The 24,484-nt window shown below is 39.0% G+C and overlaps 1 protein-coding gene and 1 long non-coding RNA gene across 6 annotated transcripts in view; one reads left to right on the top strand and one right to left on the bottom strand.

Annotated features, from left to right (window-relative positions):
• The window catches only part of ACTR3 (actin related protein 3), a 47,408-nt gene extending 29,963 nt beyond the window's left edge, over window positions 1–17,445 (bottom strand). The window contains 1 exon segment of the mRNA NM_174226.2: window positions 17,284–17,445. Within this exon segment, the coding sequence (NP_776651.1) occupies window positions 17,284–17,327 (44 nt within the window). The 5' untranslated portion in view covers window positions 17,328–17,445.
• LOC100847374 (uncharacterized) overlaps window positions 14,604–24,484 on the top strand; it is a 115,531-nt gene continuing 105,650 nt past the window's right edge. For 2 of the 5 annotated variants that reach the window (XR_804914.4, XR_009491787.1), the window contains exon 1: window positions 14,604–16,699. This is a non-coding gene — a long non-coding RNA (uncharacterized lncRNA). The remainder of the gene's footprint in view (window positions 16,700–24,484) is intronic. The other 3 variants (XR_003030960.2, XR_003030962.2, XR_009491784.1) reach the window with 3 other exon arrangements.

Here is a 24,484-nt window from a genome sequence, read left to right as displayed (position 1 = left end):
GAGACCACTATATAATAATACTTGAGATTATCATAGAGGACAATATTTACACCCATTTTTAAGAAATGTAAGGGGAAATGTCCTAGTTTACGTAATTTTACAAGTTGTTTAGCTTCTAAAAAGCTTTCCAACCCTTTACATATCAATGCATACAAGATACAGTAGTATTTGTAGAGCACATATAAATAAACTGGAGGGGATTTGAGAATATAGGTATAAGAGGTTTGCTTTAAAACTTCACTTAAATTTTCTTTATATTAATATAAGAAAAAAAACAAGAAAGACTTTAAATACTAAATTTGTTTAGAGCTTTCAAATATAAACTAGCTTTTCATTAACCTAACTTAATATTAAAATATTATCAGGTTTTACATTTGAAATGACTGATTTAAGGTATTTTTACAATGAGCTGTCAAAATTCTCCAGTCACCAGAGAAGAAACACTGTATAAGTAGATGGCAGAAGAGCTTCTCTCATTTTTTTTCTTACTCAAAAAAACTCTTCTCTCACAATTAATTCAATTTTTATAGTAAAGGAAACATTTCAAATCAAACTTTTTCATATTAAGAATTTCTCTGGACCCAATACAAAGTTAAAAGTTTGAAAAAAAATAATTTCTCTAGGCATACACACGTTCTTCTCTTAGTTATAATACTGTTCCTTAGACTTAAAAACAAATACTGACCAAATAGCACAGTAAACCATTTCTAACCTTACATTTACAAGGCAAATTTTTGTTTTGAATTCATATATTCTGTCAGTACACTTTATTTTTCCACAGCCCTTGCAATTTTCTACTAAGTTTTTGGGGTGTTCAAAAAGTCACTTATATAATTAAGCATATTGGGAAAATAAGTTAACTAAATTATACTAAATTTCAAACATTCACACACATACACACACCAAATCTTTCTAAACTTCCCTTGTAACAGGGAAGAACAAATCTGACTCCATATTAGAGCTGTTCCTTTTATATACTTTATTAACCTTTGTGCTTTGTTTCCTATGCTTAGTCATGCTAGCTCCGCACTTTTGTAAAAATAAAAAAACATTGCCTATAATCTGAAATACACAGGATAACAGATTCTCAAGGCTTCTTTGACCTTTTAGAGTATAATACCTCCTTATTCATACAGAGATAAAAAGTTGCAGAAATCTTTGGTCTTCAAGGCTTACAGAAATAACCTGACGTATGTGAACAGTTGCCAACATACCACTCCATCGTTTTGCCTTTAAAAGTGCTTTGCTGAAACCTTTCAAGGAGTTAAGGGTTTGGGAGGCACAAGGTACCAGTCTCCTTGCATGGCCCTGCAATAAACCTTTCTCTGCTCCAAACTCAATGTTTCGGTTCATTTGGCCTCACTGCTCAGTAACACCTTCAGGAAAAAAATCTTCCTTCAGACAGACATGAGATTAAATAGCTTGGATTTTTCTTAAATTTGCCATCTGGATAACATTATTTGGTACACGACTCAGACATGGGTCAAACTTGCACAACAACAAGCTATTTACTGAAATCCACCTACAGACCCATGTGATTGCTATCAAAATTCCAACAATTTTGGGGGGAGAAATGGAAAATCTATTCTAAAATTCACATGCAATCTCAACAGCTAAAACGATCCTGAAAAAGAACAAAGTTGGAGGTCTCACACTTCCTGATTTCAAACTTAAAAATTTACAGTAACCAAAACTGTGTGGCCTGACAGACATATAGACCAACTGGAATAGAACAAAGCCTGGAAATAAACCCTGCCATATACAGTTGAATAATTTTTGACAAGGGTGCCAAAACTATTCAGTGAAACGACAGTTTTTTCGAGAAATGGTGCTAAGAAAACTGGACTTTAATCTTATACCACATACAACTCAAAATAAATCAAAGACCTACATGTAAACACTAAAACTAGAAGGTGATGACAACAAGGCAAAGAAAGGAAGAGGAAATAAGGGAAGGAAAGGTAAAAGACACTAACCACTTAAGAAAAAGAAATGTAAATGGCTACAAACAAAAAGATGCTCAACTCCACAGGGCTTAAAAAAAGCAAATTAAAAGTACACTGAGATAAAATTTCATACATTTCTAGTTGAAATGACAGAAAATCAAAATCATTTGTAAATAGCCACTTTGGAAAACAGTTAAACATTCATTTACCATATGATCCAGCGATCCGACTTCTAGGTATACACCCAAGAAAAATAAAAACATATGCCCACACAAAGATATGTGCACATTTGTTCACAAGAGCATTATTCGTGATGGCCCAAAACTGGAAGCAAAGCATATATTCATCAACAAGAGAACAACAACAAAAAAAAAGGTTGGTTAATTCATACACACGAAAATTATTCTATTAATATGAAGAATCAGGAAAATGTAACCCATTTTCCAAGGAAAAGACACTCAACAGAAGATGAAATAATCCAATGTTAGAATTATCAGATAAAGCCATGAAAGCAGCTGTGACTACCACAATGAAGTAGTAATGACTGATGATAAATAGCAAAGAAACTCTAAAACTGTAAAAAGAGCAAATGGAAATAACAGAACTGAAAAATGCAATGCCAGGTACAAAAAGTTCTCTGAATGAGCAAAGCAAAACAGAGGCAACACAGGAAATAATCAATGAACTTGAAGGCAGATCAGTAAAAATTATAAAATCTGAAAAGAGAGAGGAAAAATATTAAAAAGATAGACACAAAGAGAAAAGAACAGACCTCAGAGACTTAGGGAACAAAAAATGAAAGGTGACACAATGAAGTTCCTGAACGGTGGGGAGGAGGAGGCTGGGAGGGAAGTGGGTAGGAGAGAGGGAGGGGAGAAACAGAAAAAACACAAAGAAACCTTAGGGATGTCATAATTAAACTACTAAAAATCAAAGATAAAGAAAAATCTTAAAAGCAGCCAGAGAAAAAGGCCCCAATAACAGGAACAAAAAATTCAAATTACCAGCACCTTATTATGAGAAACTATGGAAGTCAAAAAATAGTGAAGTAATATTCCTTAAGTCTGAAAGAGGTACAAAAACAGTCAACCCAGAAATCTTTAAGAGCAAAAATATCCTTCAACAATGAAAGTGAAATAAAGAAAAAAAAAAAAAAGAAAGTGAAATAAAGACATTTTTCTAGTTAAAAGAAAACCCATTGCCATTAAAACCTGAGCTAAAGAAAGTTCTTCAGGCTGAGGGGAAATGACACCAGAGGGGAAACTGTGGTATTAATGAAAAACATTAGAAATGGTAAACAGGTAAATGAGACTTTTTTCTGCTTAATTTTTGACATACTTTTGAGTATTTAAAGCAAAAATTAAATTGTATTGTGGGGTTACATATGTAGATGTAACACCTATGATAACTACACCATGAGGTAGAGGGAGTGGCAAGAGAGTTAGTATTGATAAATCTACCGAGACACAAGGGTTCTACTCTGCTTAAGTTTTATTCACACTAAGTAAAAAATAAAATGGCATACCCAAATCCAACTATACTGTTACATTAAATGTAATAGACTATATTCTCCAATTAAAGGGGATAGACAATCAGTACAGATGAAAGAAAAAGGAAGAGAAGAAAGGAAGAAAGAGAGAGAGAGAGGGAGCCCCAACTATATATTGTCTGCATGGTACACACTTTAAATATGAAGATGGAGAATGAAAAAAGATGGATGAAAGGCAAATAGTAAGCATAAGTCTGAAGTGGCTATATTAACATCGAATGAAACTTTTAAGAAAAAGAGTAATACCAAAGGTAAGAGAAATTTTATGATAATATAGCGATAAATTCATCAAGAAGACATAACAGTCTTAAATGCACGTGCCTATTAACAGTTAAATGTCAAGCATGGATTAACAGGGGCTTCCCTTGTGGCTCAGCTGGTAAAGAATCCACCTGCAACGGGGGAGACCTGAGATTGATCCCTGAGTTGGGACAATCCCCTGGAGAAGGGAAAGACTACCCACTCCAGTATTTTGGCCTGGAGAATTCCATGGACTGTATAGTCCATGGGGTCACAAAGAGTTGGACACAACTGAGCCTTGCACACACATACATGGATTAACAGTACAAAAAACCAAGGCTCTGCTTTTTAGAACACCTCAATGAATTTCACTGATTTGAAGACCTCCTCAACAAGCTATGTATGATCTGATGCCTATTTACCTTCTCAGACTCATCTAGATACCCACAGTTCACTTTCTTAATTCTCAACTCCTGCAATACACTCTGTTATGTCTGAAGCAGAAAGAAATAACTATTATAAAGTCTTGAAAATTGTATTTGGGAACAGAAACATAAATCCTAGCACTTATAAACGCTCCATCCTCTTTTCATTGTTGTTTTTGTTTTATCCTAATCATTTGTTTCTTCAAAGGTCCTTTTCAAATCTTCCATTTTCATCAGTCCTTTTGGACACATTTGATTTTCACAGCATGATTCCCAGGCAAAATCAGGAAGAGTCCTAAAGCCTTCCAACTTGCTATGTCTTAATAAATGGTGTGTGTGTATGTATGTGCCTGTGCATGTACGTGAGTCTGTATTTTAGTATTAATTACATTACACTGTTACTTTAAAATGTCTCAAAAATACTTTCAAACCTAGTTCTAAACAGGGAAAAATACATGTTGTGAATACTCTAATATTTTCATGTCAAGTATTTTTGTCAACTACAAACAAAAATTTACATATACATGTAGAGTAGAAATAAAATTACACATCAAGAATAATTCTATTATATATTGCTAGAATATATATACACGGTTTCTTCTGAAAGTCTACAAAAGAAATAGTAAAGTCTGATTACCCACAGATAGCAGGATGTCAGAATTTTGTTTTTCAAATTAACACTTGTCTTAAATAGTATAACCATACACATAAATTATTTTTAAAAGAATTTCTGAATAGGTAACATGAGCACATGATAAAAAATTTAATAAATAAAACAGGAAGTACTAAAGTTAGTATCTTTACCACACAAAAAGGTTCCCTACAAGGCTGATCTACTAACCAGTCTGTTGCTACCAAGAGTCAATCATTTATGTATTCCAGAGATATTTCACACACAGACAGGCATATATATTACTTTAATTTAAAACATGTCACTGGGTTACCTGGGTAGTGAAATAATGATTCTTTTTCTTTAAGCTTTCCTATACTTAGAAAAAGAAAGTGTCATTTCTAAATGGTTTTTAAAGAGACCATAAAATGAAAAAGACAAAGCTATACTAAGTTTATGAAACTGATAAGGGCAATATAATACTCAGAAAAATTAAACCAAATTTTTTCCTTTGTGGCCCAGGGAAGCAAGTTGAATATACAGAAAAATCTCCCTGGACTGCAGTAGCAATGAGAAAAAATCTACAATGCTGGTTTTGAGCAACAAGGTTAGAAATTGCTTATGAGAAAGGAATACAATAAAAGAGTTCAAAAGCACTTCTGAAATTATATCAAAGTGACTAGAAGAGCAGTAATGGTAATGTAATCAAGTCGGGAGTGAGGGAAGACCTGGACTGATAGAAATGAACAGCAAAAAAAAAAAAAATTTATACAAAAAATGGTTAATTTATTGTAGTCGTAAATGCTTCTGGGCAGGGGAAAAGTGGGCTTGAGGAGAGTCATTTATAATGTTCTCTTATTCTTAAAAAACAAAGAGATGAAACAAATATAAAATTTTACCAGGTAATGATTCTAATAAATAGGGGTATATGTTATATTATTCACTGTATCTTTCTAAAAGGAATAAATTTATGAAAGAATATTTTTAAATAGTAAAATCAGTGATGCTTGTAATATAAAAGCAGTAGCACCCCACATGTTGGGTATTACTTTTAATTCTACAAATTCATGTTTCCTTATTAAAAACATTAGTTGACAAAAAGTACTTTTTTTTACTTAATACAATGGTTCACTTTTCTTTTTGTTTTGAAAAACATATCACAGCAAAAACTACTTAAAGATCTCAATTAGTTGCCGACATCAAACCATTAAATGAGAATATTAAAGAGAATCTTTGAAAAAAATCACATTTCAAAAATGAAATGGATAGAAAGCTAGGACAAAAATCATTCCAGAAAAGAATAAACTGAATTTATTATACTAAGTATGGTGTACTTGATTCTATAGACTACATAAGGGAAAAACAGCAGTAGAGTTTTAACTTTAAATGTTGCAACAATTTTAAACCATACAACAAAACAAATAAAAGACCCTAGACCCTAGAACTTTAGAGTGCAAAGAACCTTAATAACAGTACAATCCATTTTCCAAAATTTTTTGGTAGTGAGAACCATTAATTTAAAGTTGAAAGAATTTTACCTCAGTACGAATGATCAGCTTCCACCCTTAATATGTTATAAAAACAAAGTAAAGCGTACACATAGAGATTTTTTACAAAATAACAAATGATTTTCAAATTTTAAATGAAAAAAGAGGTATACAAATGAATCCCAATGTCAAATTTCATAATACGTCAATTCTCAGCTTAGCTACAGTTTTCTTTATACTTGTAGTGTTAAGGAACTTTCAGAACAAGAAGGTAGTATCTAGTTAACAGGAAATGTTAGCTATAAAGATAACCAGCAATTATTTAAAGAGCATTTCCAATCTCCTCCAATGCTCTTCTCACTACATGAAAGTCACTATTTAACCTGACACAAAAACACGTACAAGACCGCTGACTGGAAGAATCTGGACTCCTAAATATCAACAGAAATATTCTTTCAATTCTTCTAGAGCTAAAACTTAATACCTTTACACTAGTAGGGAGGTAAGAACATGGACCATAAAATCAAAAAGTTATGAGTGAAATGTCCACCATTTACTGTCTTATGATTATAAACTTTACTCCTAAGACTGTATTCCTAATACACATTGCAAATGTGTATTAAGTCCTCTGAGTCTAATACAAAAATCATTTTTATAGTCCTAGATTCTAAGGCTAGTTTTACTCTTGGGTTCAACAGTTTCTTTCTGTGTTTTATGCCATCATTAATGAGGAAGGACTTTTTAAATGCATCGATTGTTTATCTTCAAATTGCAGCTTAACAAATATGCTCTTCATTTTAAAGTTATATGTAATTAGACATCATTTCCTTAATTGAGCTGTCCTGTATAAACCAACAATTGTCAGTTTTATTATGTTAAATACAATATATGTCCTTATAATATTCGTGAGGCTAAATAAATAATTCTATGCTATGTAATTTACATGTGGTTCCAGTTAGTAAAATCAATGAACTGGTCACAAAGACCTCCCTATATATTTCATATTTGTTCAAAGTTAGCAGTTCTGGGACATTCCTGGCAGTCCAATGGTTAAGAATTCAGCTTTCAATGCAGGGCACTTGGGGTTAGATCACTGATCAGGGAATTAAGACCCCAGATGCAGAGGGCAACTCTGCCTGGACACTGCAACTAGAGGAACCCTCTTGGGCCGTAACTAGGGAAAGCCTGTGCCCTGCAAGGAAGACCCAGCACAGTCCTGCGTCCCTCACCAAAAAATGCAGTTCTAAAGTAGAAATTTAGGACTTTCCTGGTTGTACAGTGGATAGGAGTCCACCTGCCAATGCAGGGGACATCACTTAGATCCCTGGTCCAGAAGGATTCCACATGCCACAAGCAACTTAAGCCCGTGCACCACAACTACTGAGCCCACGTTCTAGAGCACGCCAGCCCCAACTGTTGAAGCCCATGTGCCTAGAGCCTGTGCTCTGCAACAAGAGAAGCCACCGCAATGAGAAGCCTGCCACAGTGATGGAGTAGCCCCCACTCGCCGCAACTAGGAAAGTTTGCAAGTAGCAACGATGACCCAGTGAAACCATATATAAATACACAGTATCCTTTAAATTTTTTTAATAAAGAAATAAAAGTAGAAATTTGCTTTTCTAAATATGTAGCTTAAACTTTGAACACTATTCAAAAAACTGGGTGAACAATTTAACTATCCCTGTTGAATATATCCCAAGTTAGGGTAGTACAGCAGTGGGCCCTGGAGTCAGACTGCCACAGGGCTCAATTGTAGACTACTATGTAACTGAGCAAGTTACTTAAGCTCACCATACCTCACATTCCTCATCTTTAAAAAGATAATTATAAATAGTACCCATTTAGCAAGGTTTCTGAAACTGTTATAAAAAGTTATCTCAGAAATAAAACCCTTACAAGGGCCTTGAAAGACATTTCTCAACTCTGGACCTCTGTTTAATCTGTAAATAAAGAGTGGATTAAATTATTTTTCAAAGTCTTTTTCAGCTCCAAAATTCTGTGTGAGTAATTAGGCACTTTTCTTCATTCACTAAAGTGTAAGTGAAGTGTTACAAATACACATTAAATACTATTTTTATAGCCTCAAAGTAACCTAATTTTTTAAATGTTTATAGCAGAAGAAAAAGTGCACTGTATTTAATTATATTGAATTTTAAAACTTTAAGTAGGCTCACATTTGTGTTTTGTCATAGACCAATATTAAAAACATAGTTTATATTTTTATACAGCTTCCAAACCAACCCTAAACTGTAAGGTATTTTGCATCCTAGTTCCCCTTTTGAAGACGTACCCTCCTTCTAGCAACCTTTCATTCACATAATTACTATAACTGAAAAAGTGTTAAAGACATCCTTCTCAAAAGTATCACGCTTTCACAAAGGGCAAGAAGCCTGCAAGGAGAATGTTTAAAGATAAAACGCTCAGCATTAGAACAAATGAAGAAAATATCCTTTGGGGTATGGTTTGTAAGTAGGAAGCGAGAGAAGGAGTAAGAGTGAAAAAGAGAATGTGACCAGATATATTCAAGGCTGTTCCCTTCCTGGTTGCAAGGATGACTTGTGTTTAAATGAACAGTTTGGAAAGCTTTTGAAAGAAAATTATTAAAATTCCATAAAACTTTGTCCTTTGAAAAAAATTAAGATACTATTTGTCTTTCTTCACTGGTATTAATCAGCTATGCAGGCACATTTTATATATTTTATGATATAAAGGTATACATAAAGATATAAAGCGCTTTCTTGGCGGTGCTAGTGGCAAAGAATCTGTCTGCCAATGCAGGAGCCACAACAGATGTGGGTTCAATCCCTATGTTGGGAAAATCCCCTGGAGTAGGAAATGGCAACCTGCTCCAGTATTCTTGCCTGGAAAATTCCGTGGACAGAGGAGCCTGGCGAGCTACAAGCCCATGGGGCTGCAGTCAGACATAACTGAGTGATCAAGCACAAAGACATAAAACAAGCAACACAAAAATAGTATTAATTGGTACCATACTTAAGAACCAGATTTAAAACATTAATCCAATAACATCACCCTATCTTGCACCATTCCTTAATAATTCATGAATTATTAAGTTCTTGGTAAGCTAGAAAGCATGTTAATGTAACGCTATTATTACTTGACTGCTTTGCTCTTACCTCTATGTTAGTGGCTATTATAGACCACAATTATCATAAAAGAGGCTATAAGTTCCAAAACAACTGCAGGTGAGCATTCCAATGCTTTTATTACAAGGGAATTTTGTTTAAGAAAATATATTGCCTAAAGAAACATTTTAACCATCCCAGACTAGAGCATTCTGGACTAGGAGAAACACTGTGGAGTAAAATATAACCCACCTTGAGCTAAATTCTTCTAAGCACTTTGCCTCTTAAGAAGTGGGATGAGATCACTCACCATGTCAAGCCACAGAGCTCTCTTATTCTTCTTTTTGTGATGTTCAAGAAGCCAGACCACATATCCAAGATTTTTTTCAAAAAAAGAAGATAAATATTCAACCTTTCTGTTCTCTCTTTAAATTGTCATCTTATTAGCTTCAATTTAAAAATTATAATGGTGACCGCCAAATCCCCACCTTTACTCCTGAAGTTCCTACATTGCTAACTTCTCTTGGAACATTTCCAATTATGGCTCACAAATACAAATTTCAACCTTACTCAGCTTCTCAAAACCAACTCCTTCATGTCCCACTCTAAACTCACAATCTGGAATCTTCATTGATTCCTATTTACAATACACCAGAAACAAATGCCAAGCCCTAACTATACCTCCATCTTCCAAATCAACAAAAATATTGTGACTGAGCAAAAAACTATGGTAGACAAAGCCTGTTGGAAATAAGAAGCATAAGACAATGTGTTCCCTTCCTTAAGAACTTTTCAATTCAATAAAAAGACAGAGCTAACTGATAACTGTAATGATTACAATGTATTGAACTATTACTATTTGCCAAGCACTGGGTTGAACCATCTTCATGTATTATCTCAAAAAACTAAAACTCCGTAAGATACTATGATCTCCAAGTGACAAAAACAGTATCTGTAGAATCTGAAGCGTACAAGATCACACAACTAGAAAATGGTAGAGCCTGAACTCAAAAATAGCTCTGACTACAAAGCCCTTGCTAACCATAAATAAAACATACAAAACAATGTAGCTGCCAAAAGAAAGGGAAAGCAGCAACTTTTCCCAAATTGATCTCTTCTCCATTCCCACTGCCAACACCCTATTTCAGAATTCCTGCAAAACAGGTACTGAGAGGGGTGCTTAAAAATTACACAGGGAGCCCATTTAAATAAATGCTCCTAGGCCCAACCCATAAGATTCTGAACCACTGGGCAAAAGGTGTTTCTGATGCACTTTTTAAAAACCATATCCCTAATTATTGCTCATTCACTCATTTATTCATTCATTCATTCAACAAGGATTCAGGTTCCTACTATGTAGCAAGTCCGGTAAATTCATCCCAAATATCTCCTCTACACCTGATCCGACTAAATTCCATTCCAGAAATACTCTAAAAACCCTATTTTCAACATTCACTCATCTGTGTACTAGATTATTATGCCCTATCAAGTAAAATTATTTTGATCAAAGCTTTCCTGCCATATAATGAACACCTGATACACAAGAAGAGCTCAATAAATGTCAGTACCTTTCGCATTACATAATCTAGATCTGCACTGTTATTACAGACTTCAATCCATAACACAGGGGAAATGGTGCAACATTTGCTAAGAGGACTAAACACAAACAGCTCTCCCCGCTCCCCACTATATGTGCTTTTCCTTCCCCTGCCTCAATCCAAATCCTTAAAGGAAGAGTTTATATCCTATCTTCACTCCAAGTTCCTCGACTCATCCTGACCACAATAATTCTTCTTTCCTTACCAACCTATAGGACAGGAATTACTACTGCCAGAAAAGGAAATATCTTAACATCTGATTAAGTACAGTCTTATACATCCTCTAAATTCTTTTAAAAATATTTATTTACTTATGGCTGTCAGGTCTTGACTGTGGCACAAGGGCTAGGTAGTTGCTTTGAGGCATGTGGGATCTTTGTTCCCCAACTAGGGTTAGAAACCCAAATGCTCCGCACTGGAAAGCAGATTCTTAACCACAGGACCACCAACAAAGCTCCTCTAATTTCTTTTTAATGATTTTTCACTCTTGTCTCATTGAGATTCTTGAGAGCTGATTGTACTACACATTTTCATTATAATTCCAAGAGTTTCTGACCTGCTAAGTATTTAAGTGTTAGTCGCTCAGTCATGTCGGATCTATGCAACCCTATGGACTGTAGACCGCCATGCTCCTCGTCCACTGGATCCTACCGGGAAGAATACTGAACCCGGGTCTCCTGCACTGCAAGCAGATTCTTTACCACTGAGCCACCAGGAAAGCCCCCTGCTAAGTATATAGTTAGCCTTGATATGACAACACCAGTTTTTCCACCTGTGCAAGTAATCCTTAAGTTACATTGCTTTCTGCCTTTTTAACAACATATATTTTTCTTTTAAAAAATATCTAAATGATTCAAAATTGTCAAAAGCTCATCCTCTATGTAAGGAGACTTACATAGTACAGTGTCTCTACCACAGGTATTTGCTATAATACCTTGAGTCAAGTAGTTTAACTTCTCTAAACCTACATTTCCCAGTCTAAAAACGGAGGTAATACTTCTCAAGCCAATATGAAAAGTAAATGAGATAACACAGAACATTTAGCACAGCATTTGCCACATAATTCTTGGTAAATGTTAGCTGTTAGTATTTCCTGATAAACAAAACCTGGAGTAAATTTTTTCTGGAGATTAAATTTAATCATTTCTAAAACAAAGTGACAAAATAAGTCGGGGAATTCACATATCCAGAAAAAGAAAAATCAAAAGTAAGTCAAATTTGCACAGAAAGGTTTCTCTAATTAGTAAGGCTGCTACTGCTGCTGCTAAGTCACTTCAGTCATGTCCGACTCTGTGCGACCCTATAGACGGCTGCCCACCAGGCTCCCCCATCCCTGGGATTCTCCAGGCAAGAACACTGGAGTGGGCTGCCATTTCCTTCTCCAATGCACGAAAGGGAAAAGTGAAGTCACTCAGTCATGTCTGACTCTTAGCAACCCCATGGACAGCAGCCTACCAGGCTCCTCCAACCATGGGATTTTCCAGGCAAGAGTACTGGAGTGGGGTGCCATTGCCTTCTCCGAATTAGTAAGGCTGCTGCTGTCACTTCAGTCGTGTCCAACTCTGTGCGACCCCATAGACGGCAGCCCAACAGGCTCCCCCGTCCCTGGGATTCTCCAGGCAAGAACACTGGAGTGGGTTGCCATTTCCTTCTCCAATGCAGGAAAGTGAAAAGTGAAAGTTAGGTCGCTCAGTCATGTCTGACCCTCAGCGACCCCATGGACTGCAGCCTACCAGGCTCCTCCGTTCATGGGATTTTCCAGGCAAGAGTACTGGAGTGGGGTGCCATCGCCTTAGTAAGGCTAGGATTTTTTAAATAAGATTATGAAAAGACTCTGATGCTGGGAGGGATTGGGGGCAGGAGGAGGAGGGGACGACAGAAGATGAGATGGCTGGATGGCATCACCGACTCGAAGGACTTGAGTTTGAGTGAACTCCGGGAGATGGTGATGGACAGGGAGTCCTGGCATGCTGTGATTCATGGGGTCGCAAAGAGTCGGACACGACTGAGCGACTGAACTGAACTGAAGCAAGAATAGAGTTAACTTTACTAATACAAATAATCAATGTGCATAGTTCCTAAGAGGAGTCCCCACAGTATTAACAGAAAGAACGTGGGGCTTAAATACCAAAAAAAAATAATAATAATAAAATAAACTTAAATGCAAATAGCAACGCTCACACTTAACTACATGATACCAAAAAAGTAAATTCTCTATCCTATTTTCTCACTTGTAAGATGAGGTAAAAATAGCTGTCACAAGATTAAATAAGTAAAAAGCCTGACCAACAGATCCTCCACTAGTGGATCTTTCCCTTCTGTGCTTAAAAGTAAAATTTCCAAACTCTTTTACAATAAGGCTTAAAAGTTCATTAGATACAACATATACCCAATCCAAAGTCAATATTCCAACACAAAATTGGCAGGCAGAAGAAGACTGGAAGGAAAGGAAAGGAGAGATTTTAGACATGACCAAGTAAGAATCTGACTTTTCAACAGGAGCATGTCTGTTATATTTACTGCAAACAGCATGTAAAACAAGACCCATGAAGTAGTAAGAGTTTTAATGAATGTTTTGGTAACAACTAGATACTGTGACTGTTTCTGCTCTTCAAGACAACTGGAAAAATAGCGTTATTATTACATATTACATACAGAATTTATTTAAGAAACATGGACTTCCCAATTGTATTTTCTCCCACCCACTCAGCTCTTCCTCACTGCTCTCAAACGTGAACACCCTATCTGTACTAATAGCTAGAATGTGACTACAAGATGAACCACCAACTCCAACAAAATACTATGCTTACATTTCAAGATGGCCAAGAAGTTTAACTCAACTAGGAAAACTGCTTAATTGATTCTAGATCCGAATATATCCAAGAGCTCTTGGATATGTGTACAATAAGACTATAATAACTCTGTTAATGGAAATAATTTACAGTATTTATTAGGAAAAAAAAGGAAAGACATTAAAGGGGAAAGAAATTTCACAATGCACAGCTCTGCAAACAAGTATAACAAAATAAAAGCATGTAAGGAGTTCCTTTGTATGGCTTGAATGCTGAAGAATTCTGGGGGAAAATATGCAAAAGATAACTTAGGATAATCTTAACTTTACAAGTATTACAATATTTTTTAAATGCTTAAAAAAAAGTTTTCCTCACCACTGGTAGCCAGCCCATTTGAGTCCGCACCTTAGTTCTTAAGCAACCTGCTCTATCAATAATAATCTGTTCCCAGATTTTATTTTACATTACTATTCCAATACAGATTCCACCCAAAACTATGTAGACATGGTATCAATATGAAAGAAGTATTTTTTTCTAAATTCTTTTTAAAAGGAATTATTTTCTTTTATGATCTGTGCTTAGGTGATTCTTTATCTTATGCTGAAATAAAGGATCACTGGAGGATCTCTAAATTTGGGGATTAAATGTCATTGTTTCCTAACTTTTACAGCTTTTCTTACCTAAGCCCACCAAACTTCATAGACAGCCATTCTTTTTATCACCTTTTGCTTATCTTATATAATGAAATGGAATGAGTATCTGAACTCATTATAATTTTTCACTTATGTAAATGGTAATTGTGGTTGATGAATGCACTCTCTAAAGTACAAAAGAACACACACATTGTAGGTGCATAATTTGCATGTGGAAAACTACAGTACTCTGGAACATAAAACTCTATATTAAGGGCTTATTTACAGATGTTTATCAAAGGTGCAATTTCAATGAGCTATCTTCTGTACGGTATTAAAGTTGAAGGTGTAACTTTGCAGGATTTCTATTAATAGGCAACAAGAAAGACCAAAATGCCTTCTGAAAACCACAGTAAGTGTATATCTGGAACTTCCCTGGTGGTTAACACTCAGTTTCCAATGCAGGAAGCAAGAGTTCAATCCCTGCTCAGGGAACTAAGATCTCACATTTCGCATGGGCAATCAAATTAAAAATAAATAAATGGATCTCTAAAGGTGGAATTTCAGACAGTGACAGATGGTAAAAGAAACAAGAACTCTTAGATCAGTTTCATTTAAATCATGACTGTCCAGATAACAACCTCTCCCTATGAGATAAAACTAATGTAGTAATATAATCAATAACTGATCATTAAAGCAAAAGTATCCTAAATATAAGGGGCTTCCCAGGTGGCTCAGTGGTAAAGAATCTGTCTGCCAATGCAGGAGACACAGGTTTGATCCCTGGGTGGGGAAAATCCCCTGGAGTAGAAAACGGCAACTCACTCCAGTATTCTTGCCTGGAAAATTCCATGGACAGAGGATCCTGGCAGGCTACAGTCCACCAGCCACAAGGAGTCGGATACAACTCAACCACTAAGCATGGGCAGCATCCTAAGTATAAATTGAACCCCTCTCCCCCACACCTCCTAGTCACTCAGTCTGTGTTTTAAATTCAAGGCTGCCCTATCAGAAAGGCACTTAAAGATCGTCAACCTCAAAGAAATAGCCAGCATACTAATTCAAACATAACCAAGACTGTATTTCAAAAGGGAAAAAATTAAATGAGAAAAAGTTAACACCTTACTTAAGATATTACCATTAGGGCAACACTTATCTACACTAATTTTACTGACAAGGCAATAATTACTAAAGCATAGAATATTAACTATGTAACAATATTTTTCACTGTAACAAAACATACTTGAAAATTCTTTCTCAGTCAAGCTGCCAAATCTAATTTTAAAACTGACCCTAAACATAAAACTACTCACCAACTGGACTAAGAAGGAAGGCGGAAAAAAAAAATACTGGTTTAAGGAAATAAAACTGGATTAAGAAAAATAACTTTAATCAGCCGTCCATCAAAAAGCTACATACAAGTTTCATGGCTAAACGACACTGGTTTATTATTATATTAATAAATCGCTTATTTCCTTCTGCACGGCTGGGATTTTACAAACTGCCACACTTTCATAAAGGTATGATTATGAGGCTTATAGAGAAAGTTCACACAGAACAAACTGAGTGAGGAGTATACCATCCTTTAAGTAACAATATTTGCTAAAGAGTAAAAAGGGAAGGGAAAGGCTGACAATCTACTTCTCATAACCCCCTCCAAAACTGGGGGAATTGGAGAAGTAATCCTGTATCAGACAGTATTCACAAGCACAAAAGAAAACACTTCCAATAGTGAAACATAAAGCAGTCACTCTGCATTAAAACACAGGCAATATTTTCTACGTTAGTATAAAGTGTGCTATAAACGCCTATTAATACAAAAGGAACGACCACTTCCACACCGTTATATACTTTAGTAAACTACACTGCAGATCTATAATAAACAACTCCTTGAAAAGCAAGTACCTTCCTTTACAACTCTATTACCTTCCTTCTCTCCTTAAGACATGGTCACAGAATGAATCTATACAACTTAATTTTCCTGGGTGCTTCCCCTCCTTCCTCTCCATGCAACGCAAATATACTTTTTACGTTCACAGAAATTCATACCTAGTACCAGTATCTCAGCCTATTTGAAAACTGCTTGATTTTGAAAGTTCTAATAAGATGTGTTCAGGTTGGAAACGAAAAACTACCTTATAAGGGTATAAAAGACTGAAAGCAGGAAGCGGCTTTGACAAAACTAAGGAAGTTGCAGCGCGCTTGCTCACTGGGGGACTTTTTTGAGGCAAGAGAAGTAACACATGACATCTTTCTCTCAAATTAAAATGTGACTTGTTTGGCCGGTAGGAACGTAGTGGGAGATGGAAAAGACCGGGAGTCGAAAAGGAAGAGGAGGTGGGTGGTCCAATGAAAACCCCGATCTAGGTTCCCATTTTCAGGGTCCGATTCTTCCCTTTCCCCACCCACACCCCGGGTAGAATGTTGTCACAGCAATCTTGCAAAACCTAAAGGAGCGCTTCTCTTTTCTCGCTCCTTTGCCCGGCCAGTCCCCGCGCTCCATTCCCCTCGGCCTCCAAACCTACGGGCAGGAAGGGGCACCGGGCAAAGGAGGGTCGGCTGCGCCGGGCTCGACGACCACCCCCACGCGACCGCGGGCCCCGGGGAGGCGACCGTCCCCGCAGCCCCTCGGGCCGCGCTGCCCACCGCGGTGGGGGAAGGGCCGGGAGGGGTCGCGCGGAGGAAGCCGCTCCCGGGGGGGTTTCTGGGCCCCGCGCCGCCGCCCGGCTCCCAGAGGGTGAAGCGCGGGGGATGAGGGAGGCCCTGACTGCGGGCCCCACCCCTCGCCACCCGGCGCGGCCCGGGCTGACACGGCCGGCGGCAGCACCTTGCCGCTCCATTCATCTCCCGGCCTCCTCCTGGCCCCGCCATTTTCCTGCCTCCGCCTCAGTTTCCCCACCCCCGCCCATCAGCCCCCTTACCCCGTGCCACAGTCCACCACACAGGCCGGCAGCCGTCCCGCCATCTTCCTCCTCGCCTGCTGCTGCTGCTGCCGCCGTCTGCTCCGTGCCGGTTGGGGCCAGGGATGGGCGGCGGGAGGTAGAAGCTATCTGATCATCCACGGCCGGGCCACCCTCTCCGTCTGGGGGGGAGCCGGGAAGCCGAAGCAGTAGCGAGAGAGAAGCAGGCTCGGTCAGCGGCTACCACTTCCGCAACCCGGGCAGGCAGGCAGTCCCCGCCCTGCCCCGCCGCGGCCTCCTCCCCCTCTCCCCTCCTCCTCACTCCTGCCCCCACCCTACAACTTCTTCCCCTCACACCGCCTTTCCCCGGGAAGCCAAGATGGCCGCCGGTGCCGACGCCCCGGCCAGGCCAGGCCTAGGCCTCGAGCGCTCCCCCTTCCGGCTCCGAGCGGGCGGGGCGAGAGAGCATGCGCAGTGAGGAGCGCCGCCGGCTGCCGCTCCCATTCCGAAGGTGAGGTGGTCCACTTCGGGTGTTCTCCAGGTAGGGGCGACTAGGTCTGCCCGAGCCTCCAATTCTCCTTCTGAAACTGGAAGGGGTTTTTCGTTGCAATTACTTCTGTGCTAGGTTGAGGAAGCGTTGGAATCGCATTCCACAGCCACAACTATCCTCCGGTGCTCCGGGGAAAACGGCCTAATTGAAAACCTTGTCAGCGGCACCCATCCGTTTTTATATCTTGAGCGGCTCCTTTTCTGGTTGGTAAAGAGCTATATCTGACGGAGGGTGAGCCGTTGGTGGAGAGAGGAACAAAGGCTTGCGCCGTGGCTCCTCTGCCTTGGTATTGTTTTTTGTTTTTGTTTTTTCTTCAGTTACACTTGTGCATTGTTACAACGGGGCACATTACAAGTGTTACCACAAGGGTTAGATTGTAGGCCACCCGGAGGGCAGGCCTGTGCCCACTAAGAAGGCACACCTCACAGGAATGTACAGGTAAACACTTACACATATAAGCTTTTGGTGGCTTTGAATGAGGAGAAAAAAGTACTCTCCGGGGTAGTTTTAGACTGTGCTATTCTACTTGAAGGATGAAACCACGGATTAAGGACCAAAAATTTTAATTAAAAAAAATTAAAAACTAGAAAGCCTAGAAATGGCATTTAAACTTCTCAAAGTGTGCATCAGAATTCCGTGGAAGGCTTGTTACAGCACAGAATGCTGAACCACATCCCCTGAGTTCTCTAAGGGGTCTGGAGTGGGGCCTGGTAATTTGCATTTCTACCCAGTTTCTACGTGTTGGTCTGGGACCTCCCCCCACCTAGGAAACCTATAATGTTACTAGCTTTTTTCTCTTCTGGTTTACCTTCTGATAAACCATGTGGATTCACTTATAGGTGACTGAAATAAAAATATTTTTCCTAAGAAAGGATGTCTCATTACTCCAGAAGATAACAGAGTGGTGTTAGACCAGGCTGGGCAATGTAATTTAAGCTTTTCATTCATTTGGCAAATAAGTATTGCTCACCCATTCTATTAAGGCAGGGACTATGCTGACCGTTAATATTCAGTAGACACAAAATGAACAGGTTCTCCGCGCTGCAGAGTTTACAGTTTAGTGGAGAAACATATAAACTGTATTAAGAGCAATAGAAATTATAAAGCAGAGGGCTCTGAGAAATGGGGAGGAGGGGTGAGTGAATGGGAGGGAAACAAAAGGTAGGAGAGGCTTCTCTGACAAAAGTGAAAGTCGCTCAATTATGTCTGACTCTTTGTGACCCCATGGACTATACAGTTCATGGAATTTTCTAGACCAGGATCCTGGAGGGGGTAGCCTTTCCCTTCTCCAGGGTATCTTCCCAACCCAGGGAGTGAACCCAGGTCTCCTGCATTGCAGGCGGATTCTTATACCAGCTGAGCCAGAAGCGAAGCCCAAGAATACTGGAGTGGGTAGCCTATCCCTTCTCCAGTGGATCTTCCTGACCCAGGAATGAAACTGGGGTGTCCTGCATTGCAGGCGAGTTCTTTACCAACTGAGCTATCAGGGAAACATTTAAAAACTGAGGGCTGGAAGATGATAGATAGGGAGGAGAATGAGGAAGAAGGGGAGAGCCTTCCAGGAAGTGAGAAGAGTCCAGGCCCTGAGGTGAGAATGAGCCTTTTTTCTTCCACAAGTTTAAAGAAGTTCCAAGTGTTCAAAGTGAAGTGAGCCAGAGAAGAAGACAGAATGGGAGGTAAAGCCTGAGATAAGGAGGAATCAAATCATGCGAGGATTTGTAGACTTCTTAAAGCATCTTAAAGTTTAGCCTAAAAGCAACTTGGAATCCATCAGAGATTTAAGGAAATGTTTTGCCTGCTTTGTAAGGAATGGATTCTACAAAGTTAATAGTGAAGTGAATGCTTATATAGCGTATATGATGTTGGCGTTAAGAGATAGAAAATATGAGGAGTAGCATCCAGATGGGATTAGATGTGTACAAAGGAGACTTACTAAGGGGCATCATCATCATTACCATCCACTGGTGCCCAGTACATCCACAGCTACTCATATGAAATAAACAAGCAAACAAATAAATAAATCTCAGGGGCCACTTTCCTCAGAGGTTTGTCTTCCAAGAAGTCAAACAGAAGTGATTCTTTGTTCAGGTACCTTCTGTTTTTTCACTATACATAGAAGATGGTATATGAGGACTCTTTGCTGCCTTTTCCACCATCAAGTACTGAAGGTTTTGGGGGAGAGCAGATGCCCGAAGATTGGCCCTGACAGAAGATGGAGATGTGGTTTGGTTGGGGTAGAGCAAATGATTGTTTCCAGTATGACAGGTAGTATGTCTGGACTAACGGGATCTTACCAAAGGGGTCTCAAGAACAGAGGTTTGGAACTTGAACTCAGGGAAGTTCTCCTGCTCAGGGAAGCCCACAGCAATAGATCCTCAAAATGGCTGTCCAAAATGCTGGCCTTGGGTGGGTTGTCATGGAAGTAATTACATCAGTGTTCAGAAACTAGAATGATCCAGGCAGGCAGCCTCATAAGTGAAGAGGGCTATGAGGAGGGTATGGCAACGTGGAGAGCCCACAGAAGACAGTAGAAAATTGTTGCTATGTAAGATTGTAGGCCTTGTGTTGCCAAAACCTCCCTTTTTTTTTTTCAAGAAAAGTTGGAAATACCTGTATTTTTATCTGTTGGTAACTAATTTTTTGAAGACCATATCTGACCCACAGGCTACCCATTTTCAATGTTTGATTCAAGAGACTGTTTAATGTATACCAGTATATTACATTCAAATATGAGCTTTGTGTTCATGGTAGTTACTGTGTCTCATTCCGTAGACATGAGGAGACCTGCTGCAGTCTCTTTCACAGAGTCAAGACCTGTCCCTCATCTGTAAAGGGAGTGACTTGTTAGAAGTGTTTCAGTTTCCAGCACTTGTGAAAACTGTCTGTGGAGGTTCCTCATAACTCACCTACCCAAACACTTTGCCTGCTTAAGACCCTTTCCACTTCCTGCTTGCTGCATGCCACATTGGTCAGCGTCTGTACCGCTGTGGTGGCTCAGCCTTCTTCAGCTATGTAGAACCTTCTGAGGCATATCCGGCCAAAGCATTTCTGACCACCCTGTTTGCATATGCACCCCTCTTCCTGCTTACCCTTCTACAAATACTGAGAAGCAGAGGATGTCAGAGCTAGAAGGCCTCTTGGGGATGATCCTTGATCGATATGAAAAGGAAAGCAGTGGTGGATGAGTGGGATTTGTTTGACTGCCCTAAATTCATTGCTGCCTATTAGTACCCTGGTTTTCCTTTCAGTTCAGGTCAACTAGGTGCTTTGTTCTTGTCAGTTTCCAAACCCAGTTCCTAGCCTTTTAAGCATTTGTCCATCTTACAGTATCCTTCCAATAAATCCCCTTTTGCTTAAGTTAATAGCAGTCAGTTTCCATTACTTGCATAAATTTAAGAGCTCTAAATGATACAGAAGCCCAGAGAGTTTAAGCGATTTTCCCAATATCTTAGAGAAACTAAGGAACAGAGTCCAGATCAAAACCCAGTTCTGACCCCTTTTCAGGACTCTTAAGTTATAATGCCACAAGCATTCTTTAATTTTGACTGCTATACTGGTTACAGGTTACCATGAAATTTCCTAGGTCATTCCTGTTCTTTAACATCAATTTAGCAAATGTCTCTGAATCTTAAAATGTCCAAGACTTTCACAGCACTTCATTTCCATTATTTTAAAATGGGAAACAATATTATTTTTTTTTTAAATTAACTTGGGTACTTGTTGCACAGGTGACTATTTGCAAGTTGTCAGAGCAATCAAATCTATAGAGAGCATTGATTAAGGCAGATTAGATAAATGGTCAAGATGTCCATGCAGCCCAGTGGTCATAGGGGATGATGGCTATGAACGGTGGCTTCTCCTTTCTCAAGTCGTGTGACCTTAAATAACTTAGTGTGTAGAGAGAGCACTGACCTTGGAATCAAGAGACTTGAATGTCAGCTTCTTAAATTAATCTGTTTCTTCATCTTTAAAAAATGGTAGGAATATGTAACTCACAGAGTTGTTGTAAAGCATAAATTTTTAAAAAGCATGTTGCAAATTATAAAACAACTGTATGAAAAGATCGAAAGGAACATGCTTGAATTATAAAGTAATGACTCTTTTACTTATTACTTATACAGACCTAAAGTTTTAAAGTTTGTCCCTCTTTTCACAGAAATTATCTTGGGGCCCGTCTGCTTACTCTTTTAACGCTGCTGCTGCTGCTAAGTCGCTTCAGTCGTGTCCAACTCTGTGCGACCCCATAGACGGCAGCTGCTACCATCATGCAAAATATTTTTAGAAGGTTTCTTTCAGACTTGCCTTCAGAGCCTGTTGCACATTCCCTTAAATATCTTCATTGGTGGCAAATCTTGGCCCTTGAGTGTTTGCATGTCTCGCACGGAGGCACAGGTCAGCAGTGGCCTGACATGGGGACAGGAGCTCTGGCTGCTGCAGACCTGCATCATGCAGCATGTGGCATAAGCCCTATTGGAGGAGGTCGTCATTAGCCTCACCATAGAGCTGCCAAGCAGACAACCCACAAACTGCTGAACAATTATACCAAAGAAATTCTCACACTATTAAGAAAGTTCTAGGATCCAAAACAAATTTATAACCTGGGATCGGGCAAAGGGAAGGAGAAAACAAAGGGAATTTGACTTTGGAGGGCAGTGGGATTTGAGTACAGAACTTCCCACAGGACTGGGGAAACAGACTCTTGGAGGGCACAAACAAAACCTAATGTGCACCAGGAGAAAGGAGCAGTGTCCCCACAAGAGACTAAGCCAGACTTACCTGTGAGTGTCCAGGAGTCTCAGTGGAGGCATGGGTCAACAGTTTGGCCTCAGGTCAAACAAAAGAGAGAGAACACAGCCCCACCAATCAACAGAAAATTAGATTAAAAATTTACTGAGCATGCCCCCGCCCAGTAAACAAGACCTAGTTTCCCCCACAGTCAGTCTATCCCATCAGGAAGCATCCATAAGCCTCTTATCCTTATTTATCAGAGGACAAACAGAATGAAAACCACAATCACAGAAAACTAACCAAACTGATCACATGGACCACAGCCTTGTCTAACTTAATGAAATTATGAGCCATGCTCTGTAGGACCACCCAAGACAGACAGGTCATGGTGGAGAGTTCTGATAAAACATGGTCTACTGGAGAAGAAAATGACAAAACACTTAAGTATTCTTGCTTTGAGAACCTCATGAACAGTATAAAAAGGCAAAAACATACAACACTGAAAGATGAACTCCCCAGGTGGATAGGTGCTCAATATGCTACTGGAGATCAGTGGAGAAATAACTCCAGAAAGAATGAAGAGATGGAGCCAAAGCAAAAACAACACCCAGTTGTGGATGTGACTGGTGATAGAAGCAAAGTCTGATGCTGTAAAGAGCAATATTGCATAGGAATCTGGAATGTTAGATCCACGAATCAAGGCAAATTGGAAGTGGTCAAACAGGAGATGGCAAGAGTGAACATCAATATTTTAGGAATCAGCGAACTAAAATGGACTGGAATGGGTGAATTTAATTCAGATGACCATTATGTCTACTGCTGTGGGCAAGAATCCCTTAGAAGAAATGGAGTAATGCTCATAGTAAACAAAAGAGTCCAAAATGCAGTATTTGGATGTAATCTCAAAAATGACAGAATGATCTCGCTTCATTTCTGAGGCAAACCATTCAGTATCACAGTAGTCCAAGTCTAGGCCCCAACCAGTAATGCTGAAGAAGCTGAACAGTTCTATGAAGACCTACAAGACCTTCTAGAACTAACACCAAAAAAAGATGTCCTTTTCAACATAGGGGACTGGAATGCAAAAGTAGGAAGCCAAGAGATACCTGGAGTAACAGGCAAGTTTGACCTTAGAGTACAAAATGAAGCAGGGCAAAGGCTAACAGTTTTGCCAAAAGAATGCACTGGTTGTAGCAAACGCCCTCTTCCAACAACACAAGGGATGACTCTACATGTGGATATCGCCAGATGGTCAACACTGAAATCAGATAGATTATATTCTTTGCAGCCAAAGATGGAGAAGCCCTATACAGTCAGCAAAAGCAAGACCAAGAGCTGAATGTGGCTCAGATCATGAACACCTTATTGCAAAATTCAGACGTAGATTGAAGAAAGTGGGGAGAACCACTAGACTGTTCAGGTATGACCTAAATCAAATCCCTTATGATTATACAGTGGAAATGACAAATAGATTCAAGGGATTAGATTGATAGAGTGCCTGAGGAACTATGGACAGAGGCTCATGACATTCTACAGGAGGTGGTGATCAAAACCATAATCAAGAAAAAGAAATGTAAAAAGGCAAAATGGTTGTCTTGAGGAGGCCTTACAAGTAGCTGAGAAAAGAAGAGAAGCAAAAGGCAAAGAAGAAAAGGAAAGAGATACCCTTCTGAATTCAGAGTTCCCAAGAATAGTAAGGGGAAGTAAGAAAGCCTTCCTCAGTGATCAGTGCAAAGAAACAGAAGAAAACATTAGAATGGGAAAAACTAGAGATCTCTTCAAGAAAATTAGAGATACCAAGGGAACATTTCATGCGAAGATGGGCTCAATAAAGAACAGAAACTGTATGGACCTAACAGAAGCAGAAGATATTAAGAAAAGGTGACAAAAATACACAGAAGAGCTATCCAAAAAAGATCTTCATGATCCAGATAGCCACAATGG

The sequence above is a fragment of the Bos taurus genome, chromosome 2 (genome assembly GCF_002263795.3).
Source record: "Bos taurus isolate L1 Dominette 01449 registration number 42190680 breed Hereford chromosome 2, ARS-UCD2.0, whole genome shotgun sequence".
NCBI lineage: Eukaryota > Metazoa > Chordata > Mammalia > Artiodactyla > Bovidae > Bos > Bos taurus.
The sequence above is the reverse complement of the archived record's forward strand: the minus strand, read 5'-3'. Positions and strand labels throughout refer to the sequence as shown.